Source organism: Malaclemys terrapin, chromosome 3, assembly GCF_027887155.1.
Source record: "Malaclemys terrapin pileata isolate rMalTer1 chromosome 3, rMalTer1.hap1, whole genome shotgun sequence".
In the NCBI taxonomy this organism is placed as follows: domain Eukaryota; kingdom Metazoa; phylum Chordata; order Testudines; family Emydidae; genus Malaclemys; species Malaclemys terrapin.
The window spans coordinates 207,887,488-207,912,168 of NC_071507.1; the positions used below are offsets into that span (position 1 = coordinate 207,887,488).

The 24,681-nt window shown below is 54.2% G+C and overlaps 1 protein-coding gene across 3 annotated transcripts in view; it reads left to right on the forward strand.

Annotated features, from left to right (window-relative positions):
* The window catches only part of CGREF1 (cell growth regulator with EF-hand domain 1), a 79,918-nt gene that overhangs the window by 30,376 nt on the left and 24,861 nt on the right, over window positions 1-24,681 (forward strand). Inside the window, exon 1 of one of the 3 annotated variants that reach the window (XM_054022113.1) lies at window positions 17,549-17,757. The exons of 1 other annotated variant lie outside the window; for it this stretch is intronic. In XM_054022113.1, coding sequence (XP_053878088.1) covers window positions 17,581-17,757 — 177 coding nt within the window. In that variant the 5' untranslated portion in view covers window positions 17,549-17,580. Of the gene's footprint in view, window positions 1-17,548; window positions 17,758-24,681 lie in introns of those variants that run through there. One more of the 3 variants, XM_054022114.1, reaches the window with a different exon arrangement.

Sequence of the window (24,681 nt, forward strand, 5' to 3'; positions counted from 1 at the left end):
TGTTTTGTTTACTAGTAACTCTTTCTAGCTGCATTCCTTATACTTGAATTCAAGGAATCCTATGTATGGTTTGTTAATAGACTCATTTCAGTTTGACCATCAACTCAGTGCTGCGTTTCAAGGGAAGGGTCTAGTTACCCCCAGTTCAGTTAATAAGCTGTGAAGGGCTTTGGTGTCTTTAAAGGAACAAACAAACCATATGATTTCTCTGGACTGTCCTCGGGTTGAGGAAAATCCAGGACTGGGCGTGTGTTGGGGTCGCCCTGCATGTGGTAACCAGGCCACCTGGCACACACAAACTCAGGGGGTGGTAGGCTCATTGCCAAACCAGACAGTCTCTACGCAAAAGAATGAATGGACACAAATCTGACATCAGGAATCATAACATTAAAAAAACAGTAGGAGAACACTTTAACCTGTCTGGTCATTCTATGACAGACCTGCGGGTGGCAATTTTGAAACAGAAAAGCTTCAAAAACAAACTCCAGTGAGAGACTGCTGAGCTGGAATTGATATGCAAACTAGATACAATCAATTTAGGCTTAAATAGGGACTGGGAATGGCTGAGCCATTACAAACATTGAATCTTCTCTGGGAAGAAGGATAAAGGAGTTTGAGGCGCAAGTGGTGTTCTCGTCCATCCTCCCTGTGCAAGGAAAAGGCCGGGGTAGAGCCCGTCGAATCATGGAAGTCAACAAATGGCTATGCAGGTGGTGTCGGAGAGAAGGCTTTGGATTCTTCGACCATGGGATGGTGTTCCAAGAAGGAGGAGTGCTAGACAGTGACGGGCTCCACCTAACGAAGAGAGGGAAGAGCATCTTTGCCAGCAGGCTGGCTAACCTAGTGAGGAGGGCTTTAAACTAGGTTCACCGGGGGAAGGAGACCAAAGCCCTGAGGTAAGTGGAAATGGGATACCGGGAGGAAGCACAAGCAGGAGAGCGCAACAGGGGAGGACTCCTGTCTCATACTGAGAAAGAGGGAGGATCAATGAGTTATCTTAAGTGCCTATACACAAATGCAAGAAGCCTGGGAAACAAGCAGGGAGAACTGGAAGTCCTGGCACAGTCAGGGAACTATGATGTGATTGGAATAACAGAGACTTGGTGGGATAACTCACATGACTGGAGTACTGTCATGGATGGATATAAACTGTTCAGGAAGGACAGGCAGGGCAGAAAAGGTGGGGGAGTTGCGTTGTATGTAAGAGAGGAGTATGACTGTTCAGAACTCCGGTATGGAACTGCAGAAAAACCTGAGAGTCTCTGGATAAAGTTGAGAAGTGTGAGCAACAAGGGTGATGTTGTGGTTGGAGTCTGCTATAGACCACCAGACCAGGGGGATGAGGTGGACGAGGCTTTCTTCTAGCAACTAGCAGAAGTTGCTAGATCGCAGGCCCTGGTTCTCATGGGAGACTTTAATCACCCTGATATCTGCTGCGAGAGCAATACAGCAGTGCACAGACAATCCAGGAAGTTTTTGGAAAGTGTAGGGGACAATTTCCTGGTGCAAGTGCTGGAGGAACCAACTAGGGGCAGAGCTTTTCTTGACCTGCTGCTCACAAACAGGGAAGAATTAGTAGGGGAAGCAAAAGTGGATGGGAACCTGGGAGGCAGTGACCATGAAATGGTCGAGTTCAGGATCCTGACACAAGGAAGAAAGGAGAGCAGCAGAATATGGACCCTGGACTTCAGAAAAGCAGACTTTGACTCCCTCAGGGAACAGATGGGCAGGATCCCCTGGGAGAATAACATGAAGGGCAAAGGGGTCCAGGAGAGCTGGCTGTATTTTAAAGAATCCTTATTGCAGTTGCAGGAACAAACCATCCCCATGTGTAGAAAGAACAGTAAATATGGCAGGCAACCAGCTTGGCTAAATAGTGAAATCCTTGCTGATCTTAAACGCAAAAAAGAAGCTTACAAGAAGTGGAAGATTGGACAAATGACCAGGGAGGAGTATAAAAATATTGCTCAGGCGTGCAGGAGTGAAATCAGGAAGGCCAAATCGCACTTGGAGTTGCAGCTAGCAAGAGATGTTAAGAGTAACAAGAAGGGTTTCTTCAAGTATGTTAGCAACAAGAAGAAAGTCAAGGAAAGTGTGGGCCCCTTACTGAATGAGGGAGGCAACCTAGTGACCGAGGATGTGGAAAAAGCTAATGTACTCAATGCTTTTTTTGCCTCTGTCTTCACGAACAAGGTTAGCTCCCAGACTGCTGCACTGGGCAGCACAGTATGGGGAGAAGGTGACCAGCCCTCTGTGGAGAAAGAAGTGGTTCGGGACTATTTAGAAAAACTGGATGTGCACAAGTCCATGGGGCCGGATGAGCTGCATCCGAGGGTGCTAAAGGAGTTGGCGGATGAGATTGCACAGCCATTGGCCATTATTTTTGAAAACTCATGGCGATCAGGGGAGGTCCCAGATGACTGGAAAAAGGCTAATGTAGTGCCCATCTTTAAAAAAGGGAAGAAGGAGGATCCGGGGAACTACAGGCCAGTCAGCCTCACCTCAGTCCCTGGAAAAATCATGGAGCAGGTCCTCAAGGAATCAATTATGAAACATTTAGAGGAGAGGAAAGTGATCAGGAACAGTCAGCATGGATTCACCAAGGGGAAGTCATGCCTGACTAACCTAATTGCCTTCTATGATGAGATAACTGGCTCTGTGGATGAGGGGAAAGCAGTGGATGTGTTATTCCTTGACTTTAGCAAAGCTTTTGATACGGTCTCCCACAGTATTCTTGCCGCCAAGTTAAAGAAGTATGGGCTGGATGAATGGACTGTAAGGTGGATAGAAAGCTGGCTAGATTGTCGGGCTCAACGGGTAGTGATCAATGGCTCCATGTCTAGTTGGCAGCTGGTTTCAAGCGGAGTGCCCCAAGGGTCGGTCCTGGGGCCGGTTTTGTTTAATATCTTTATTAATGATCTAGAGGATGGTGTGGACTACACTCTCAGCAAGTTTGCAGATGACACTAAACTGGGAGGCGTGGTAGATATACTAGAGGGTAGGGATCGGATACAGAGGGACCTAGACAAATTAGAGGATTGGGCCAAAAAAAACCTGATGAGGTTCAACAAGGACAAGTGCAGAGTCCTGCACTTAGGACGGAAGAATCCCATGCACTGCTACAGACTAGGGAACGAATGGCTAGGTAGCAGTTCTGCATAAAAGGACCTAGGGGTTACAGTGGATGAGAAGCTGGATATGAGTCAGCAGTGTGCTCTTGTTGCCAAGAAGGCTAACGGCATTTTGGGCTGTATAAGTAGGGGCATTGCCAACAGATCGAGGAACGTGATCGTTCCCCTTTATTCGACATTGGTGAGGCCTCATCTGGAATACTGTGTCCAGTTTTGGGCCCCACACTACAAGAAGGATGTGGAAAAATTGGAAAGAGTCCAGCGGAGGGCAACAAAAATGATTAGGGGTCTGGAGCACATGACTTATGAGGAGAGGCTGAGGGAACTGGGATTGTTTAGTCTCCAGAAGAGAAGAATGAGGGGGGATTTGATAGCAGCCTTCAACTACCTGAAGGGGGGTTCCAAAGAGGATGGAGCTCAGCTGTTCTCAGTGGTGGCAGATGACAGAACAAGGAGCAATGGTCTCAAGTTGCAGTGGGGGAGGTCCAGGTTGGATATTAGGAAACACTATTTCACTAGGAGGGTGGTGAAGCACTGGAATGCGTTACCTAGGGAGGTGGTGGAATCTCCTTCCTTGGAGGTTTTTAAGGCCCGGCTTGACAAAGCTCTGGCTGGGATTATTTAGTTGGGGATTGGTCCTGCTTTGAACAGGGGGTTGGACTAGATGACCTCCTGAGGTCCCTTCCAACCCTGATATTCTATGATTCTATTCTATGACCTTAGCCACATTTTTTAAAAGCACTTTGGTCCCATTTTCAGAAGCGATGGAGGTGCTTAAGAGCTTGTTTCATTGAAAGTCAATGGGCCTTACGCTCTTAAGAGCCTGTTACTTTTGAAAATTTGAGGTGGGCACCTAAGTCACATAGGAAAATACAACTTCCCTGACTACACTCGAATTTAAAAATGTATTAGTTAAAACAGGCCCAGAGTACTACCCTGACTGCCATGGGACTACTTATGGTATGAGGTACTATTCAATGTGAATGAAGGTATCACATTGACCCCTAGGTTGTACATTCTTTAGGGCAGGGGTCTTCTTTTCATTATATGCGTTTGCACAGTGTCTGACACGATGTGACCCTGATCCTGACTGGCCTCTACAGGCTATTGTAATAAGAGTAATCATAAACAGGAGAAATGACCCTGCATGAGAAGTTCCTCTCTTCAGATGTGTGAGGCTTGGCGGGTCTGATGTTAGGATATCATTAGATGTAACATCCCAGTAATAAAAAGGCTTGGATTAGGAATCATTGTTCACGTGACCGGCCCCTCTTCAAACAACATATGTATGTGTGTGATTTATTATTTATTTTCGTTATTAACAGGGGAACAAGGATCTTAACTTATTCCCAGAGAAACCCATCCTCTTTTCCTGCATCCAGATTGCTTCAGCCCCAATTTATCTCTGGTATTGAATAATCTCATGCACACACTGGGCCAATTTAATCCCAGGGGTATTTATTATTATTTACTATTTTTATTACAGTGGTGGCTTGGGGCCCAGCACTCCCTGGTGCTAGATGCTGTATGTACACATAGTAAAACACAGCTTATGCCATGAAGATCTTACAATCTAAATAAAGTAGACAAAGGGTAGAAAAAGAAAGTGTTCTCACCTTTGGACAGATGGGAAACTAAGGCAGAGATTAAGGCCTTGTCTGTACTAGAAAAATTGCATTGGTTTGACTAAATTAAACTGGTGAAAATCCCTAATATAGAAGCACTTAAACTGGTTTTTCATTGATTCCAAGGCCAAAAGGGGCCACCAGGATCATCTAGTTTGACACAGGCTACCACTAGAGAACCTTCCCTAAATAATTCTTAGAGCAGATCTTTTAGAAACACATCCAATCTTGATATAAAAATGGCTAGGATGGAGAATCCACCACAACTCTTGGTGTAAATTGTTCCAGTGGTTAATTACCCTCACTGTTAAAAATTGATGCTTTATTTCCAGTCTGAATTTGTCTAGCTTCAGCTTCCAGACATTGGATCGTGTTATACCTTTCTCGGCTAGATTGAAGAGCCCATTATCAAATATTTGTTCCCCATGTAGGTACTTTTAAACTGTGATTAAGTCACCCGGTAATCTTTGGTTTGTTAAACTAAATAGATTGAGCTCCTTTAGTCTATCACTCTAAGATATATTTTCTAATCCTTTAATCATTCCCATGGCTCTTCTCTGAACACTCCCTAATTATCGGTTTCAGAGTAGCAGCCGTGTTAGTCTGTATCTGCAAAAAGAAGAACAGGAGTACTTGTGGCACCTTAGAGACTAACATTATTTATTATTATGCTCTAATAAATTTGTTAGTCTCTAAGGTGCCACAAGTACCCCTGTTCTTCTTTTTTCCCTAATTATCAACATCCTTGAAGTGTGGACATCAGAACTGGACACAATATTCCAGTAACAGTTGCACCGGGCTGAAGATAGAAGTAAAACAACTTCTTTACTCCACTCAAGAGTCCCTTGATTATGTATCCCAGGATGGCACTAGCCCTTTTGGCCACAGTGTTGCACTGGGAACTCATATTCAGCTGATTATCCACCACAACTCACAGATCTCTTTCAGAGTCACTGCTTCCCAGGATAGAGTCCTCCATTATGACCTACATTCTTTGTTCCTAGATGTATACATTTACCCATATTAAAACATATTGTTTGCTTGCACCCAGTTTACTAAGTGATCCAGATCATGCTGTATCAGTGACCTGTCCTCTCGCCGTTTACCTCTCCCCCAATTTTTGAGTTGTGTGCAAACTTTATCCGTGATGGTTTTGTTTTCTTCCGTTGATAAAAAGGTTAACTAGCATAAGGCCAAGAACTGACCCCACTAGAAACAATCCTGCTTATTTTGATTCCCTGTTTACAGTTACATTTTGAGACCTATCAGCCAGTTTGTAATCCATGTAACGTGTGCCATATTAATTTTATATCATTCTAGTTTTTTAATAAAATGTTGAGCAGTATCAAGTCAATTTAAGCATATGTCTTAGAAGTCTACTTTGAACCCTTGCTTAATTCTACCAAAACAAGCTACATTGATTGAGTCAGACTAATACCACTTTTCTGGCATAGGCAAGGGCTATGGGACTTGAAAAGGTCACATTGAGTCAGCTCTCCTGAGCCCCAATCCAGTGCCTTAACCACAAAGTCATCTTTGCTCTCTGATTGACATTAAGGGAGTTAACTGAGGGTATGTCTACACTACGAAATTAGGTCAATTTTATAAAAGTTGATTTTGAAATCGATTTTATACAGTTGATAATCCCGGTCTGCAGTAGCTCTTGTCACTTCTGCAGTCCAGCTCCACAGAGATCAGTGACTGCTGAACCCATGTAGCAACAGGTCTGTGCCCCCAGCATCTGGCCATCCCATGGCCCAGTTGTACATGCTTTTCATCGTTTTAATTAAAAAACGCAAAAACAAAATGTTAATCACCCTGCAAAGGGAATTATCAAAATTCTGCAACTACATGTTCTGAATCCTGCCAATCACCAGGCTAAACAGGGGTATTCAACACTGAAAACTCAGTTATATTTTTATTGTTAGACTCTATCCTCTATTTTTATGTGGTCCTATTACAATATAATGCCACAGGAAGCATCAAACGATTAAACGCCTCTGACATGTTGAGCTAGTCTACAGGGAGTGAAGCAAACATTGACCTTTTCCTAGAGAGCATAGCTTGCAAAGTTGCTACTACTGTCTTCTAAAATTTATATCCTTTGGGACAATATTAAAAGACCCCTAGTCATTGCCAAATTGCGCAAATAGAGTAAAAAATGATACTGATTTGGTTTCCTATAGACTGACTCCATGTTGCAGGGAGATCCTTGAATAATGTAATGCCTCCAACTGGCTAAACCATCATGTAAGAGCTGGAGTCAATTATCCGGGCTACATGTCTTGGAAACTAACATAAACAGAAATGAGATTTTCAGTATTTGTGTGCTGAGTGCCCTTGTTAGTCTGGCAATCGAGGCATTCAGTGAATACAAGCTAAAGGGGCCAGAATTTTGACAATTCTTTTAACAGCAGGAGCACATTTCAGATCACCAAATTCTGAGAAGGATTTGTCTGTCTGGAGCCTTTGACACCCATTAACTCCCAACAATACTAAAAAAAGCCAGAGTTCTCAGAAAGTTAAGTGCCAAGAAACAAAAATAGAGGGCTTTGTGAGTTTGTTTTGTTTGCTTAAGGACCTTGAACCTTCTGAACACTGCTAAAACTGTTAAATATCTTTGTCTTGAAACCATACGGAATCGGAGTATTCCCTCTTTTGCAGCACATTCTTTCAATGCATATTTCCAGTATGAAGCCTGATTAACTTTTAACTGAAACCAATCATCTGATTAATAGCAGGAAAGATAGGAAATGAACATAACATGGAGCTGAATTTAACAGTGTGATCATGAGAAGATTTTCTGACAAATCTATGACAGCAAGGAATACTCCCAGTTTTACACACAGGAATGTCCTGAATCTCATATTTCGTTCATTCCTGGCAAAGTCTGTCCTTTGTCTACATATACTTCATATTCCCCCCCCCCCCCCCCCCCAAATACAACAGCAGTCAGTTACATAAGTGCTGGTCTAATTTGTGCCAGATTTAACTACTGTCTACAATAACTTTTAATGAAGCATTTCATCTTCCTATCTGAACAGGGGCTAGATGAGCAACTTAATCATACTACAATTACATCTGAAGTGTCACAACACACAAACTATTTTAAAGCAATGCAAGACCAAATTTGCCCATGCAGATCTTTCTTTAGTTTAATAAAATGTCTTGACTCAGAGGAACTTTCATACCAGGGCAAATGTGAAAGCGAGAACATTTTCTACACAAGCAAGCAATCCTTTTACAGTCCTTGGCCTGAAACTTGCTAAATCCCCAGTTTCTACCGTTTTAAATGACCTAGGCTCAATCCTTGAAAGTCACTGGGAGTTTTGGGTGCCCAAGGACTGCAGCATCACCCCTTTTAACTATTATGAACTCTTTCTGCTTTTCAGCCTCGCTCCTCTTTCTGCTTAATTCTGCAGTGAAGTCATCATGAAATTCAGAGTCTGTTGCTGTAGAAGCAATCGTGATGTCACAAATTCAGCACTGCACTGTAGAAATATGGAGAAGATAGGCTAGGACAGAAACAACGTGAACTGAAACTCAAATTAGCCAAAAAGAGCATGGTTTGAAAATATTTTTGTCATGTTGTTAATGGTTATTTAAAAGTGCAGCCCATTTGTGAAATTTCTGCCTAACGGGTTAAATCCTTTGCCATCCCACAGCGGAGTAATAGTCGGCTTGGGCACAAAGTGTTTCTCGGGGGCTGCGGGAAGAAATCCAAGCCCACTATGATAATCCCGAGTCTGCAGTAGCTCTTGTCACTTCTGCAGTCCAGCTCCACAGAGATCAGTGACTGCTGAATCCATGTAGCAACAGGTCTGTGCCCCCAGCATCTGGCCATCCCATGGCCCAATCATTTTTCATCCTCCTAAATACCATTGCATGGGGAGATCTAGGGAAAATCCCTTCCAGTGCTGGGGTCCATGACCGTGTGTGGGCTACCCAAATCCTGCTATTCCTGCACCACAGAACCAGGTCCGTTCCACTGGGCCTGTGGTGTTTTGAAGAGGAAGAGGCAACTGCTGCTGTTAGCCGAAGGTTGTATCATTGGTGGGTGTGTGGATCGATATCGTCTGGAGCAAGCAGACTGAAGCAAATTTGTTCAGGTGCACCCGTCCCGTGTTGCTCAATGATTTGAAGTTTGTCTACATTTTCACTCCCAGTTTTACACACAGGAATGTCCTGAATCTTATATGTCGTTCATTCCTGGCAAAGTCTGTCCTTTGTCCACATATACTTCATTTCCCCCCCCCCCCCCGCAAATCGAACAGCAGTCCTTTCCCAGGGGCATTTCCCCTTTTTCATTACCCATCTCTCTATTAAATGCCAACCACAAACTATACGGAACATGTCTCAGAATTATCCGGCAAATGCTGAGATGTTCTGGGCTGACTTTATGCTCTAACATTCCATTCAAGTGATGGGCCCCGCTGCAGGGACCTGTGGTCAAACCGCCCATGAATTCCAGACGCAGCAAAAGCTCCTTTAGCGGTACCCTGCTTTCAGGGAACACACCACATGCCGCTACCTCATAGCCTCTCCCCCAGCAGTTCCACATCACAGAAGGGGAAAGCTGGTATATTTTGACATGGTCATTGTCATCTTACCCACAAAAGCCCCAGCAGTGTGGGCAGAGGAGCACAGGGCCGGCCTTAGGGAAAATGGCAGTCTGGGCGAACTTGTATTTGGGGCCCTTGGCCCCCATGGGTGTGGTACACCCCCCATTTCCCCTGAACCCCCTCCTGCGCCCACATGAGGAAACTGACCTGGATGCACGGAGCGCACGGTGTTGCTCCTCGCTCCCCCCTCACAGCCCCTGGGGGAGGACGTAGGAATGTTGGAGGGGTGAGCAGTATCTGTATGTCATTGCTGCTAACCCCGCCCCCATGTTCCTCCACCGGGAGGGAGCAGGGAGAAATCTGGGTGCCTCCCACCTGGCGCTCCCCTGCCAGCCGGGAGCAGTTTCTAACTACGCCGGCAGTGCACACCTCTGCACTGCCGCATGACGCTCCCTGGTGCTCTGGGCAGTTGCCATTGAAACGTTCCACCAGGCCATCTGTCTGCGGATGGTAAACAGACGTCCAGAGCGTTTGTATGTGGAGGAGGTGACACAGTTCGGCTATCAGTTTGGAGGACACATTCGTGCCCTGGTCTATCAGGATTTCCGCAGGTATCCCGACTCTAGCAAAAATCTTAACTAGTTCATTAGCAATTGCAGGCGCTGTCGCCGTTTTTAGGGGAACGGCTTCCAGGTAACCTATCGTGTAGTCCATGATCACTAGGATGAAGCGATTCCCCGTCTTGCTTCTTTCAAGGGGGCCGACTAGGTCCATCCCAATCCATTCGAAGGGTATGCCGACGACCGGCATGGGTACCAGGGGTGCCCGGACTATCCCCTTCGGTCCTGCCAGCTGGCATTCCGGGCAAGACGCACAATAGTCCCGAACCTCTTGGTGTATGCCCGGCCAGAAGAACCGGCGAGCCACCCTCTGGAGGGTCTTCTCCCGCCCCAGGTGTCCTGCCCAGGGGTTTGCATGGGCTAGTTGTAGGAGGCCTTGCCGCAGCCTCCTGGGAATCAAGAGCTAGCGGAACGTCTCTTGGGTCTAGAGTTCCTAGACGATCCCACCATATCTGAAAGCAGGGGCCCTGTGGGGCTCACAGAGGCGGGTCTCCATTGGGGTCCGAGCTGGTGGCTTGTTCCCAGGCTCTACTTAGGGTTGGGTCTTCCCTCTTCTCCTGAACACAGTCCACGTCTCGCTCCAGTTCCGCCTGGGCCTCTCCCACGGAACGGGGCCTGGCTGCGGGACGAGTTGCGGGTATCTCCTCCGGCGCCGAAGTCCCTTCTCCAGGGTGGATTGTCGTCGTGCGCCCGAGCAGCCCTGCTCCCGGAGGCCTCAGCCTGCCCGTTCGTGGGTTGGGCGGTTGGTACTTCTGGAGAACCTCCCCGAAGCCTGGCCAGTCTCTCCCCAGTACCACCAGGTAGGCTAACCTGGGGGCCACACCCACCCGGAGGCCCCCCTTGCGGCGGCAGACTTCTATCTTCACGCAGGCCATGGGGTAAGGGCAGATGTCCCCATGTACACATTGTAAGTGGATCGGGGGGCCCGAGAGTTTGAGGTTGGGGACCAGCCTCTCCCGTATGAGGGTCTGGCTGCACCCCGAGTCATGAGGGCATTTGTGCGGATCCCCTCGACCCGGACGGGGACCACGAGTTTTCCCAGTCCTCTCTTGCGGCCCCTTCTTCCGGCAACCCAGGCTTGTCCATAATTGCAGTCCATAAACGGGCAATCCCGCCGAAAATGTCCCTCTTGTCCACACTCCCAGCACCCCTCTCGGGCCTCGGCGGGTCCCAGGCCTCCACCCGCTGGGCTCCCTCTCTCTCTCGTGGGAGCGGGTCCCTGTGGGTCGGTACCCGGTGTGTCCTGTGTCTGGGCACTGGGCTGGGGAGCTTCGGGGCCATGGGACGGGCGCCGGACGATGGCTCCCAGGCCCCCAATCTCTGGGGATTTCCTTTGCCCAACCCGTCCCTTTGTCCAGAACTTCCTGTTGCCCGGGGTGGCGCCTCAGCCCCTTCGGCGGACAAGTAGTCCCCCATCAAGGTTGCTGCCACTGAGAGGATGGCCGGTCGATATCGGCGTGCCCAGGCCTTTCCTCCCGGGGGCAGGATCTGGGTGAACTGCTCCAGAGCCACCATCTCTGCTACCTGGGGTCCGGTTAAGCCTTCCGGGTTCAACCACTTCCAACAGTGGTCCCGTATCCATTGGGCCACAGCCCGGGGCCGGGCCCCCGGAGGGTACTGTTCTTTGTGGAGGCGTTGGCAATAGATCTCAGGGGTAATGCCACTGTGGTCCAGTATGGCCGCCTTCACCCAGGGGTATTCCAGGGCCTCCCAGGGGTCAAGGCTACAGTAGGCGGCCTGGGCCTGTCCCGTCAGATACGGGGGCTAGTAAGGTGGCCCAGTGCTCAGGGGGCCACCTGGCGGTGGTGGCCACCTGTTCAAAGGTCACCAGGAACGCCTCCGGGTCGTCCTCTGGCCCCATCTTAGTGAGGCGTACCGGCAACTCCCCTACATTCTCCCTGGGACCGGCCCCAGCAGGTACGGTGGCTGCGGCTCCCGCCGGGTGCAATAGTGTGGCCATCTGCTGCACCAGGCGTTCTTGTTTCGCCTGCTGTTGGACTGCCAGTTCCCGGAGGAGCTGCTGCTGGTGCTCTTGGTGCTGGGTTATCAGCAGCTGCTGCTGGTGCTCTTGGTGCTGGGTTATCAGCAGCTGCTGCTGGCTGGCCGTCTGCCGCATCATCTGCACCACTTGCTGCTGCTGTTGGGCCGCCTGCTCTTGCTGCCGTTCCAGCATCCATTTTAGGAGCTTCTCCGTCTCCATCTTGGGGTTCAACGGGGTTCCCACGGTGCAACCCTGTTCTCACAGACCTTTCAGCAGGCCCGGATCGTTGCCTGCATTCTCCACCACGTGTGAGGGTTTGCGCCCCGCGTCACAGGGCAGCACGGCCCAGTGGCCAAAGTCCAGAGAATTGCCCCTGGTTATAGGGCAGCACGGCCTAGTGGCCAGAGTCCACAGAAGTAGCCCTCATTGCAGGGCAGCGTGGCCTAGTGGCCATAGTCCATAAGATAAGCCCTGTTCCGAACCCACCCAATACGGTGTCCATAATATCTCTTTTAACTCTGGGGTGAGATGTATTCGGGAGGGACAATTTATGCGTCCTTATCCAGGCTAATAATATGGGGAGAGAAAAGGGTGTACACTTGGGCTTTATTTCTGGGACAGCGTGTACTGGCTGGATGAGGATCTCTGGGCCTGAACCCAGCTGTGAAGGGCCAGCTCTGGCTGGCTGGACGAGGAGCTCTGAGCCTCCTCTTGCCTGCGAAGGAGAGTCTCATCCCAGAGAGAGGAGCAGCAGAGACATTCCTCCTGCTCCCTGGAGGAGCCTGGGGCCTGCTGTGGGCGGGGCAGCCCCTCCTCATCCTCCCTCGGCAGGCGGCACTCCGTTTGCCGGCTGGCTGCCTGGCGCTCAGGAGGGGAGCGGGCGGGAAGGAGCCCTGCGTGGGTGGGAGGACCTGGTCGCCTACACGTGTCCTAGAGCGGCACCACTGCAGCACGTCCAGGCCTCTCCACGTGGAGCTGTCCAGCAGGTTCCTCCCTTTGGAGCCGGAGGGACCCACGCGCCGGCTCTGTCGGTGTGCAGCAGCCACTCGGCTTGCCGGGCCACAGGGCCAGTAGTGTAGTGGTGCTACGGCCGAACGGGGCCACGGGCTGGCTGGTTCCCGGCGCTCAGGGCAAGGGGAGCTCGCCCCCCGGCTGGGGCAGTGCCAGGCAGGCAGGACGGGGGTGTGGGGCTTTCAGAGATTCCTCCACAGGCACCTCAGAACCACTCCAGCTGGGCTCTTGCCCGCACACGGCAATGCCACCGGGTCCCTGTCCTGCGTTGCTGCCTTGTGTCCGCGGGAGCCGTGTGGCCCAGGCAGGGCACCCGGCTGCTCCCCTGGTCCTGGGGTCGGGGCGTCCGGCCCAGCAGCTCCTCCCGCCCCCATTCCCCAGATCCCCGCAGAGTCACCCTGCGTGCAGAGGGAGAGGGGGAGGGTGGCTTGTGGGAGGGCTGGGCTGGGGGGGGGGTGTCATGAGCAGGGGCAGCAAGTTATATGGGCCCATGGTACCCAGGCTCCAGCAATATTCAGGGCATGAGGACCCGGTGCGGCAGCAATCCAGCTTTTTCACTTACCTCAGATCCGGCGAGCCTCAGCACAGCACACAAGATGAGAAGCAGCAGGGTGAATGTCAGGATCTCTAGGCAGGAGGTCATTTCCCCGGGCTCAGACACTGGAAGCAGAGAAAGCACTAGAAAGCTCAGCTGTGACGCACACACGGGACTCCTGGCTCTGCCGGGGACGCAGGGGGCTGGCTCCGGCTCGCTGGTTCTTGGCAAGTCCATGGTGTGGTTCTAAGCCCTGTTCTGTGCCCGTCGGCCCGGCCTCGGGGCTGCGCAGGGTCAGGGGTGGCAGGGGGCCGGAGCTCCGGCCGGCCGGCGGAACGGGGCCGTGGGCTAGTCTCCAGCAGGCTGTTCACCAGGTCTGCCACGAACTCGCAGGTGCTGGCCAGGTCCTTGGACGCTCCCTGCAGGTGCTGTTTGTAAAAGTGCTCCAGGGCTGCTCCGTCAGGGGAGTCGGGATCCCGGGTGCAGGTGTAGGGATATTAAAGAAGGTTTATATTAGACATGGTTTATATGAAAAATGATTTATTGATTTATTGTTGGTTGATACCTTATACCTGAAGAAAGAAGAAAAGGAGTACTTGTGGCACCTTAGAGACTAACTAATTTATTAGAGCATAAGCTTCCGTGGACTACAGCCAATCAACTACAGACTAACACGGCTGTTACTCTGAAACTATACCTGAAGGTTTATGTTAGAAGTAAATTTGTGGTTCCCAACATTTAGCCTCTAACCTGCAAGCCCCGAGCTGTGTGTGTGTGACGCCTGCTCAAAGAAATACTTTGTATAAAACTTAGAGAATTTTTCACTTGACCAGAGCTCAAAGAGCTGGGAAGTAATGGACTCTAAGGGCCTGTTCTCTAAGTGGCACTTTGTAGTTGCTACCTTACTTTGTATCGGCCGCTGCAACCTGCTCATTGGTTAATTGACTCAGCGCCCGAGCCGTCAATTGACCCTGAGCCTGAGGCAAAACTGTACAATTACTACTTTGTAACCACTGCAGTAAGCCAAAACAGTGGCTATTATAGTATAGCAATAGAGACCCCCCCTCTGTAAATTCATTTTTAGCTCACTTTCTGTTTTTAAAAGACAGGGAGTCTCACACCCCAAAAGGCAAACAGACAGTGAAATAACTGTGATTAAGATGAAGAATGTATGGGAATGAGTGCCTAGTTTAAATAATGAATGAATGGTTCGGGAGTTACCAGCCTGAAAAATTCAGTGCCGGCCGAAGAAGGTGACAAGTGGAATCAACCAGATGACCCCCGGAGGGCGAACTGGAATCCACCCCAGCACCTCAAAGGAAGGAAAAAACCAAACATCTGACAGAATGGAGCCAGCCACCTGCTGATTGATTTAGCAACAGCAGAATGGAACAACTCCCATGAACTAACATAGGGAAAAATCCCTATAAAGCTGCACTCTGAAGAATAAGGACTTGGAGTCTCTGGTTCTGCTGCCAGCCTCCAGGAGCATCAGGTGCACCTGCCCCGGACTCGGCTCCACCTTTGTGTACAGGACACCTGGCCAGTAGTCTGTCCCAAGCCACTTTAGGCTGGTAACTAGAATATCCATACCGAACGTGTACGAATGATTGTGTGACTGGATATATATATAAGTAATCACAGGAATAAGTAGCCAAACAACGTTGTTTACTGTTAACCTTTATTATGCTATTTACAACAAATGTGCCAAATTTCTTGTCGTCCTATATAATCTCGCTGCTCCGGCGTCATCCTCCTGCTCCTGCTCGCTGCTGGAGTCCCAGCTGTACCCAGGCTCCAGGCTTGGCCAGCCCGGGATCGGACCCCCCAGCCCGGGATCGCACCGCCCAGCCCGGGATCGCACCGCCCAGCCCGGGATCGGACCCCCCAGCCCGGGATCGCACTGCCCGGCCCGGGATCGGACCCCCCAGCCCGGGATTGCACCGCCCGGCCCGGGATCGGACCCCCCAGCCCGGGATCGCACCGCCCAGCACCGCCCAGCCCGGGATCGCACCGCCCAGCCCGGGATCGCACCGCCCAGCACCGCCCAGCCCGGGATCGGACCGCCCAGCCCGGGATCGCACCGCCCAGCACCGCCCAGCCCGGGATCGCACCGCCCAGCCCGGGATCGCACCGCCCAGCACCGCCCAGCCCGGGATCGCACCGCCCAGCCTGGGATCGCACCGCCCAGCACCGCCCAGCCCGGGATCGGACCCCCCAGCCCGGGATCGCACCGCCCAGCACGGGATCGGACCCCCCAGCCCGGGATCGGACCCCCCAGCCCGGGATCGCACCGCCCAGCACCGCCCAGCCCGGGATCGCACCGCCCAGCCCGGGATCGCACCGCCCAGCCCGGGATCGGACCCCCCAGCCCGGGATCGCACCGCCCAGCACCGCCCAGCCCGGGATCGCACCGCCCAGCCCGGGATCGGACCCCCCAGCCCGGGATCGCACCGCCCAGCACCGCCCAGCCCGGGATCGCACCGCCCAGCACCGCCCAGCCCGGGATCGCACCGCCCAGCACCGCCCAGCCCGGGATCGCACCGCCCAGCCCGGGATCGCACCGCCCAGCACCGCCCAGCCCGGGATCGCACCGCCCAGCCCGGGATCGCACCGCCCAGCACCGCCCAGCCCGGGATCGCACCGCCCAGCACCGCCCAGCCCGGGATCGCACCGCCCAGCACCGCCCAGCCCGGGATCGCACCGCCCAGCCCGGGATCGGACCGCCCAGCCCGGGATCGGACCCCCCAGCCCGGGATCGCACCGCCCAGCCCGGGATCGGACCCCCCAGCCCGGGATCGCACTGCCCAGCCCGGGATCGGACCGCCCAGCCCGGGATCGGACCGCCCAGCCCGGGATCGCACCGCCCAGCCCGGGATCGCACCGCCCAGCCCGGGATCGCACCGCCCAGCACCGCCCAGCCCGGGATCGGACCGCCCAGCCCGGGATCGCACCGCCCAGCCCGGGTTCAGACCGCCCAGCCCGGGATCGCACCGCCCAGCACCGCCCAGCCCGGGATCGGACCGCCCAGCCCGGGATCGCACCGCCCAGCCCGGGTTCAGACCGCCCAGCCCGGGATCGCACCGCCCAGCCCGGGATCGCACCGCCCAGCCCGGGATCGGACCCCCCAGCCCGGGATCGCACCGCCCAGCCCGGGATCGCACCGCCCAGCCCGGGATCGCACCGCCCAGCCCGGGATCGCACTGCCCGGCCCGGGATCGCACCGCCCAGCCCGGGATCGGACCGCCCAGCCCGGGATCGGACCGCCCAGCCCGGGATCGGACCCCCCAGCACCGCCCAGCCCGGGATCGGACCCCCCAGCCCGGGATCGCACCGCCCAGCCCGGGATCGCACCGCCCAGCCCGGGATCGGACCCCCCAGCCCGGGATCGGACCCCCCAGCCCGGGATCGGACCCCCCAGCCCGGGATCGGACCCCCCAGCCCAGGCCAGGTGCTGCCCCCCCCCCCCCCCCCCCCGGCTCTGGTTCCTGTTCGAAGTCCGGCTGCAGGAATGTCCCCGCCAGGGCCCGCGCTGCTCCCGCTGCTGCGCCCGCGGCACCGTCCCCGGGTCCTGCCTGTCGCGGCCCGTCGGGGGCAGAGCCCGATGCCCAGCGCGCCAGGAGGAGCAGCTGCCCAGCCATGGCCTGGAGCAGGGGAGAGAAAATCACTCAGGGGGCGGAGGGAAAGGGGGGGGTATCCCGCCCCCCCCTTCCACCTCTGCCAGAGTGCTGTCGTCGGGCCCCTACGGGGTTAAACGCGGCCAGCCTGGCTGCCCCTCACAAACATGGCTGCCGGCCGGGGCGGGACCTGCCCCTCACAAACATGGCTGCCGGGGCGGGACCTGCCCCTCACAAACATGGCTGCTGACTGGGGGGCGGGGCCTGCCCCTCACAAACATGGCTGCCGGCCGGGGCTGACAGGGGCGGGGTCTGCCCCTCACAAACATGGCTGCCGGGGCGGGACCTGCCCCTCACAAACATGGCTGCTGACTGGGGGGGCGGGGCCTGCCCCTCACAAACATGGCTGCCGGCCGGGGCTGACAGGGGCGGGGTCTGCCCCTCACAAACATGGCTGCCGGCCGGGGCTGACAGGGGCGGGGCCTGCCCCTCACAAACATGGCTGCCGGCCGGGGCGAGGGCTGCCGGAAGCTGCCGGACTCAGGGGGCTGCAGGATGCGCGGGGCGCTGGGGTCCCTGCCCGAGCTGCTGCTCCGGGGCTGGGGGGAGCCGCTGCCGCTGCTGCTGGCCGCCAGCGCCGCCTTCCTGTGCTACTACTGGGTGCGCGTCCCGCAGGTCCGTCCGGTCAGCGCTGGGGGGTCTGTCTGTCCGTCCGGTCAGCGCTGGGGGGGCGGGCGGTCGGTCCGTCCGGTCAGCGCTGGGGGGGCGGTCGGTCTGTCCGTCCGGTCAGCGCTGGGGGGGCGGTCGGTCCGTCCGTCCGGTCAGCGCTGGGGGGTCGGTCCGTCCGTCCGGTCAGCGCTGGGGGGTCGGTCGGTCCGTCCGGTCAGCGCTGGGGGGTCGGTCGGTCCGTCCGGTCAGCGCTGGGGGGGTCGGTCGGTCGGTCCGTCCGGTCAGCGCTGGGGGGTCGGTCGGTCGGTCCGTCCGGTCAGCGCTGGGGGGTCGGTCGGTCGGTCCGTCCGGTCAGCGCTGGGGGGGGTCGGTCGGTCCGTCCGGTCAGCGCTGGGGGGGGGGTTGGTCGGTCGGTCGGTCCGGTCAGCGCTGGGGGGGGGTTGGTCGGTCGGTCCGTCCGGTCAGCGCTGGGGGGGCGGGCGGTCCGTCCGGTCAGCGCTGGGGGGTCTGTCTGTCCGTCCGGTCAGCGCTGGGGGGGTCTGTCTGTCCGTCCGGTCAGCGCTGGGGGGGCGGTCGGTCCGTCCGGTCAGCGCTGGGGGGGGGCGGTCCGTCTGTCCGGTCAGCGCTGGGGGGGCGGGCGGTCGGTCCGTCCGGTCAGCGCTGGGGGGGCGGGCGGTCGGTCCGTCCGGTCAGCGCTGGGGGGGCGGGCGGTCGGTCCGTCCGGTCAGCGCTGGGGGGGCGGGCGGTCGGTCCGTCCGGTCAGCGCTGGGGGGGCGGGCGGTCGGTCCGTCCGGTCAGCGCTGGGGGGGCGGGCGGTCGGTCCGTCCGGTCAGCGCTGGGGGGGCGGGCGGTCGGTCCGTCCGGTCAGCGCTGGGGGGGCGGGCGGTCGGTCCGTCCGGTCAGCGCTGGGGGGGCGGGGTTAGCTGCCGCGTGGCGGGGGAGCTCCCCGGGCGGGCTGTGACGTTGTGCAGTCTATATGGTTTTATAAAAGCATGATAAGAAGTGAATATAATGTAACTGGGATATGCTTTGTGCAAAAGGTCTCTTGTAAGGTATCATTACAAAGCTCATAATCTACTGACTGTGATCATCCTATTTGTAGACATGTACCACTCTTGTATCTAAAACTAGAAATATAAAACACAACTCTGAGGGACTATTGTAATTATGTAAAGTATGGGCCATTAATGATGGTTTGGAATCTTGACGACTCCCATTAACAAGGACCATTGTCTGCAGATGGCTGTGTTTACCTGTGAGTCTTCCTGTATATGTCACTGAGCTATCCTGTGCTGGCAAGTGGGCAATGAAGTCTTGCAGTGACATGTGATCATGTCACCTGAACTGGAATCCATCTTTAACCTGGTGCTTTTCCAGTGAGGGGGGTGGAAACCCAGAGAGACAAAGGGTTCCCGCCTTATGCAAAAGATATATAAATAGGGTTACCATATTTCAGCAAGCAAAAAAGAGGACGGGAGGAGCCCCGCCCCTGCCCCTCCCACTTCCCGCCCCCCCAGAACCCCCAACCCTCCCCCCGTTCCTTGTCCCCTGACTGCCCCCTCCTGGGACCCCTGCCCCTAACTGCCCCCCAGGACTCCACTCCCTATCTAAGCCTCCCTGCCTCTTGTCCCCTGACTGCCCCAACCCTTATCCACGCCCCCACCCCCAGACAGACCCCTGGGACTCCCACGCCCCATCCAACCACTCCCCACCCCCTGACATCCCCCCCACAGAACTCCCAACCCATCTAAACCCCTCTGCTCCCTGTCCCCTGACTGCTCCGATCCCTCTCCCCACTCCTGCCCCCTGACAGCCCCCCCCCAGAACTCCCAGCTCCCCACCCCCTGCTCCTTGTCCCCTGACTGCCCCCTCCTGGGACCCCTGCTCCTAACTGCCCTCCAGAACCCCACCCCCTACCTAAGCCTCCCTGTTCCTTGTCCCCTAACTGCCCCCTCCTAAGACCCCCCCCCCAACTGCCCCCCAGGACCCTACCCCCTACCTGTACCCTGACTGCCCAAAACTTTCTCCACTCCCCCCAAAAAGCCCCCCCCGTTTCTTGACTGCCCCCTCCAGAACCTCCCTGGCCCCCTTACCCTGCTGCTCAGAACAGGGTGTTGGGCTCTGTGCGAGCGGAGCCGGACACATGGCTGCGCTCCCCAGCACAACAAAACCCGGTCCCTGGCCCTGCACAGTGCTGCTGGACCGGGCTGCAGGGGAGAGCTGCCGGCTCAGAATGCAGGGCGGATCCGGCTCCTCTACAGCTGCTCCAGAGTCCAGCCCGGGACTTTCCTGCAGCCCTCCCAGCTGCTCGCTCTGCTCTGCCGGGGGAGGGGGGGAATCCCGGACATTTTGAGTGTTTTACAAATTCCCCCCGGACGCTATTTTTAGCACAAAAAGGAGGACATGTCCGGGTAAATCCGGACGAATGGTAACCCTAATATAAAGGGGTGGAAGAGAACAAGGGGGAGAGGAGCCATCATGAAGAATCCCCTAGCTATCACCTGAGCTGCAACAAGAGCTGTACCAGGGGAAAGAATTGTGCCCAGGCCTGGAAGGTGTCCAGTCTGAGAAAAACTTACTGAAGCATCTCGGAGGGTGAGATTATCTGTATTCAGTTTGATTAGACATAGATTTGCGCATTTTATTTTATTTTGCTTGGTGACTTACTTTGTTCTGTTACTACTTGGAACCACTTAAATCCTACTTTCTGTATTTAATAAAATCACTTTGTATTTAGTAATTTACTCAGAGTATGTATTAATACCTGGGGGAGCAAACAACTGTGCATATCTCTCTATCCATGTTATAGAGAGCGAACAATTTATGAGTTTGCCCTGCATAAGCCTTATGCAGGGTGAAACGGATTTATCTGGGTTTACACCCCATTGGGAGTTGGGCATCTGAGTGCTAAAGACAAGCACACTTCTGTGAGCTGTTTTCAGGTAAACTTGCAGCTCTGGGACAAGTGATTCAGACCCTGGGTCTGTGTTGGAGCAGACGGGAGTGTCTGGCTCAGCAAGACAGGGTGCTGGAGTCCTGAGCTGGCAGGGAAAACAGAAGCAGGGGTAGTCTTTGCACATCGGGTGGCAGCTCCCAAGGGGGTTTCTGTGATCCAACCCATCACAGGGGGGGTAGCTGCTGCCGGGGGGGGACTCCTCGGAGAGGGGGGCTGGGTTAGCTGCCGTGGGAGGGAGGGCGCAAGGTGGAAGTTTTGCCTAGGGCACGAAACTTCCTTGCACCAGCCGTGCTCCACCCAGCCTCTCCATACTGACTCTGTGGAGGTGTCTCCCTCTCTAAGGGAGGGCGCAGCTTAAGCCAGAGCTGGCCTATGCCAAGAGCAGGCCTCCAGGCCGATCCACTCGCATTGTGCTGGTTGGCCCGTCTTCCCCAGCCCTTCCGGCCCACTGACACCACCCACCTTCCATTATTACCCACTCTCTGTGAAGGCTCCAGGCGGAACGGGGCCGCGGGCTGGCCAGCTCCTGGTGCTCCAGCCGGCCGGCGGAATGGGGCCGCGGGCTGGCTGCCTCCCGCAGCTCCGGCCGGCCAGCGGAACGGGGTCATGGGGTGGCGGCTCCCGGAGCTCTGGGCCTGCTCTGAGCTCTGAGCTGCCTTTTCAGCTAAGGGGGAATTTCCCCCTGCTGCAGCCGTGCATGGGCTGATCCCCTGTCAATGTAGTTACCAAGGCTGGAGGGGGCTCTGACATTCTATGCAGCCCGGCCACCTTGATTGGAAGCGCTCTGCTCCGATTGAAACGCACGTTCCCCAGCTGCCAATGAAGAAGTGCGCTGTAGGGGCCGCGGGCTAGCCCTTCTGAAGGCCTGATTGAAGTGAATGCTTGAAACGATTCCTCCCAGACCCCAGTGCATGTCTGTCTATCTCTCAGCATTGCCACACAAATCTCCACATTGTACCTCTTTACTCAAGAGAGGCTAAGAACTGGGATAGCCGGGGGGCTGCAGGTCAGGAGTGAGGGGCATGGACATGGCTGTGTGGGGAGCCCAGGGCTGGGATAGCAGGGGGGCTGCAGGTCAGGATTGAGGGACACCAGCATCCCGTCTGGAAACAGCCCGTAGGCCAGGCAGGCTGCGGGGCAGGGAGCCCACCAGGACTGTGGAAGCAGGCGCTGGAGATTAAAAGAAGCCCACTGATGACTCCCAGTTAGTTTTGCTGGGAGCGCTGCTGTTTGCTAGACAGAGGCAGCAGCCGCCCTGCATAATGCCAGATGAGCTCATCTGGGCTGAACAATGAGGCGCCCGTGCATCTGGAAGGGCAGGTGCGATTTGCCTACACAGCCCTCCCCAGGTGGGGAAACCTCCAGCCTCCCCAGGGCTGGTTCAGCTTTTAAAAGCTCGATGCATTTCTTGGCCCTCCAGCTGCTGCCCAGTTCTCCTCTCTCTCACCTGCCCCTCCCCCATCTGAAATAAATATTTAAAGACATCACAAGGAAAGAACGTTTCCTGCCTCCATCAATAAAGCAGACTGCGCCCCCCCCCATTTCCAGCACTGACAGCACCCCCGTCCCCTGGCTGCTTCCTCACGTCTCGCTGCTTTGGGGTCTGCTGTTCCCATCTAGCAAGGCAGGGGAAACCTCTTTGGAACGCTCCGTCTCTGGGACGTCCCACCTGGGAACCCCCGGGCCAGGCCCCGGCAATCCTGTCCCAGCTGGCTCTCAGGTGGGGCTGCCCCCAAAGGCAACATCCTCGGGGCATGTTTCGGAACAGGGAGTGACCCTAACTGGTCCCACTCAGGGCTAGGGGAGTTTCCCCTCTGTGACGATGCGATTCTGGCGGAACCCAACTGAGAGTGCCAAATCAGGACAAATTGCTTAAAACAGGGCAGTTACAGCCCCAGGCTGGGGTTTTTCTACCTCTAAGGCAAACCAAACCAGCCAGACTAAAGGACTTCGGTCTCACCCCACTGGCTAACCGCAAGTCTCACAAGCAATCTCCTTAGACACTCCAGTTTCCCAGTACTCCCACCAGTGCCACACGTTATGGGGACAAATGGTTATGAAAACCAATACCCCAGTAAAAGGAAAAAGGTTCTCCTGATCCCAAAGGACCAAGCCCCAGACCCAGGTCAATATACAAATCAGCTCTTACCCACGAATCACGCTGTTGCCAATCCCTTAGAATCTAAAATCTAAAGGTTCAGAGCTTCAGTTTGTAGCAAAGTCCCTCCAGAGGTCAGAAGCAGGATTGAAGACAAAATGGAGATGAGGCATCAGCCTTATATAGTCTTTCCCAGGTGTAAGAATACCTCTTTGTTCTTACTGTGGAAAATTACAGCAAAATGGAGTCTGGAGTCACATGGGCCAGTCCCTGCATACTTTGCTGAGATACAAGGCGTATCTGCCTTCTCTCAATGGGTCCATTGTATAGCTGATGGTCCTTAATGGGCCATCAAGCAGGCTAGGCAGAGCTAACACCAGTTTGTCTGGGATGTCACCCAGAAGCATAGCATAAGTTTGAAATACAGACAGTGTAGAGCCAATATTCATAACTTCAACTACAAAACTGATACACACATATAGACAGCATAATCATAACCAGTAAACCATAACCGTGTCTTAGACACCTCATTTGACCCCCTTTATACAAGATTTGTTGCCACTACAGGACCTTGGTTGCAACAATGATCTATATGGTCCCAGATTATATCAATAACGTCACACCCAGGAACCTATCCTTGCAACAAAGCCCAATGGTAAGACAACTCCCACTTGTTCATGCTCTCTGTATGTGTGTGTGTATATATATCTCCTCAATATATGTTCCATTCTATGCATCCGAAGAAGTGGGCTGTAGCCCATGAAAGCTTATGCTCAAATAAATGTGTTAGTCTCTAAGGTGCCACAAGTACTCCTGTTCTTTTTGTGAATACAGATAACACGGCTGCTACTCTGAAAGGTTCAAAAAGGATATTGAACAAGGTGACCTAAAGAACCTACCTGAAGGGGGGTTCCAAAGAGGATGGAGCTTGGCTGTTCTCAGTGGTAGCAGACGACAGAACAAGGAGCAATGGTCTCAAGTTGCAGTGGGGGAGGTCCAGGTTGGATATCAGGAAAAAATATTTCACTAGGAGGGTGGTGAAACACTGGAATGGGTTCCCTAGGGAGGTGGTGGAGTCTCCTTCCTTGGAGGTTTTTAAGGCCCGGCTTGACAAAGCCCTGGCTGGGATGATTTAGCTGGGAATTGGTCCTGCTTTGAGCAGGGGATTGGACTAGATACCTCTTGAGGTCCCTTCCAACTCTGATATTCTATGATTCTATGAATGATTTGTCTAAACAAAAGACTTGGCCTGACAAAAACTATTGTAAATGTACCCATGATAAAACTGATGTTATGATTGTAACTAACTTGTTGCTGGTACTAAAATTGTAAAAATGTACAAGGTGCATGGTCTTTTGGAAAAGGCTTTGAGCATGTTAAGAGTGGTACATAATAGAAACCCTTATGATTATGCTGTTTGGTTCAACAAGAACACACTTTGTGTTAAAAAGCCTAATAATGTTGAGGTTTCACAGCTGATGCATAGACATATTTCTAAAACTTTCCACAGCAGAAAAACCACTACAAGCTTGAACTGCTGTGCAAAAGGGGAAACTGAGGTACAACACCTCACAGCCTTCATGGCTGAATACCGAGTAGGTGCTCTCTGAAGAACATTAATGACTATGTTAAGTCAGCACATAGACCAAACCCCGGAATCACTAAAGTGTTTCGCAAAGTTTGGACTAAGGCCTTGGCTACACTTAAGAATTCACATTGCTGCCGCTGTGCTGTGAAGCGCGAGTGTAGTCGCGCCGCCAGCGCTGCGAGAGCTCCACCTGTCCGAGGGGAATAGCCTGCAGCGCTGCGAGAGAGCGTGCAGCGCTGTAATACTCCACCTGTCCGAGGGGAATAGCCTGCAGCGCTGCGAGGGAGC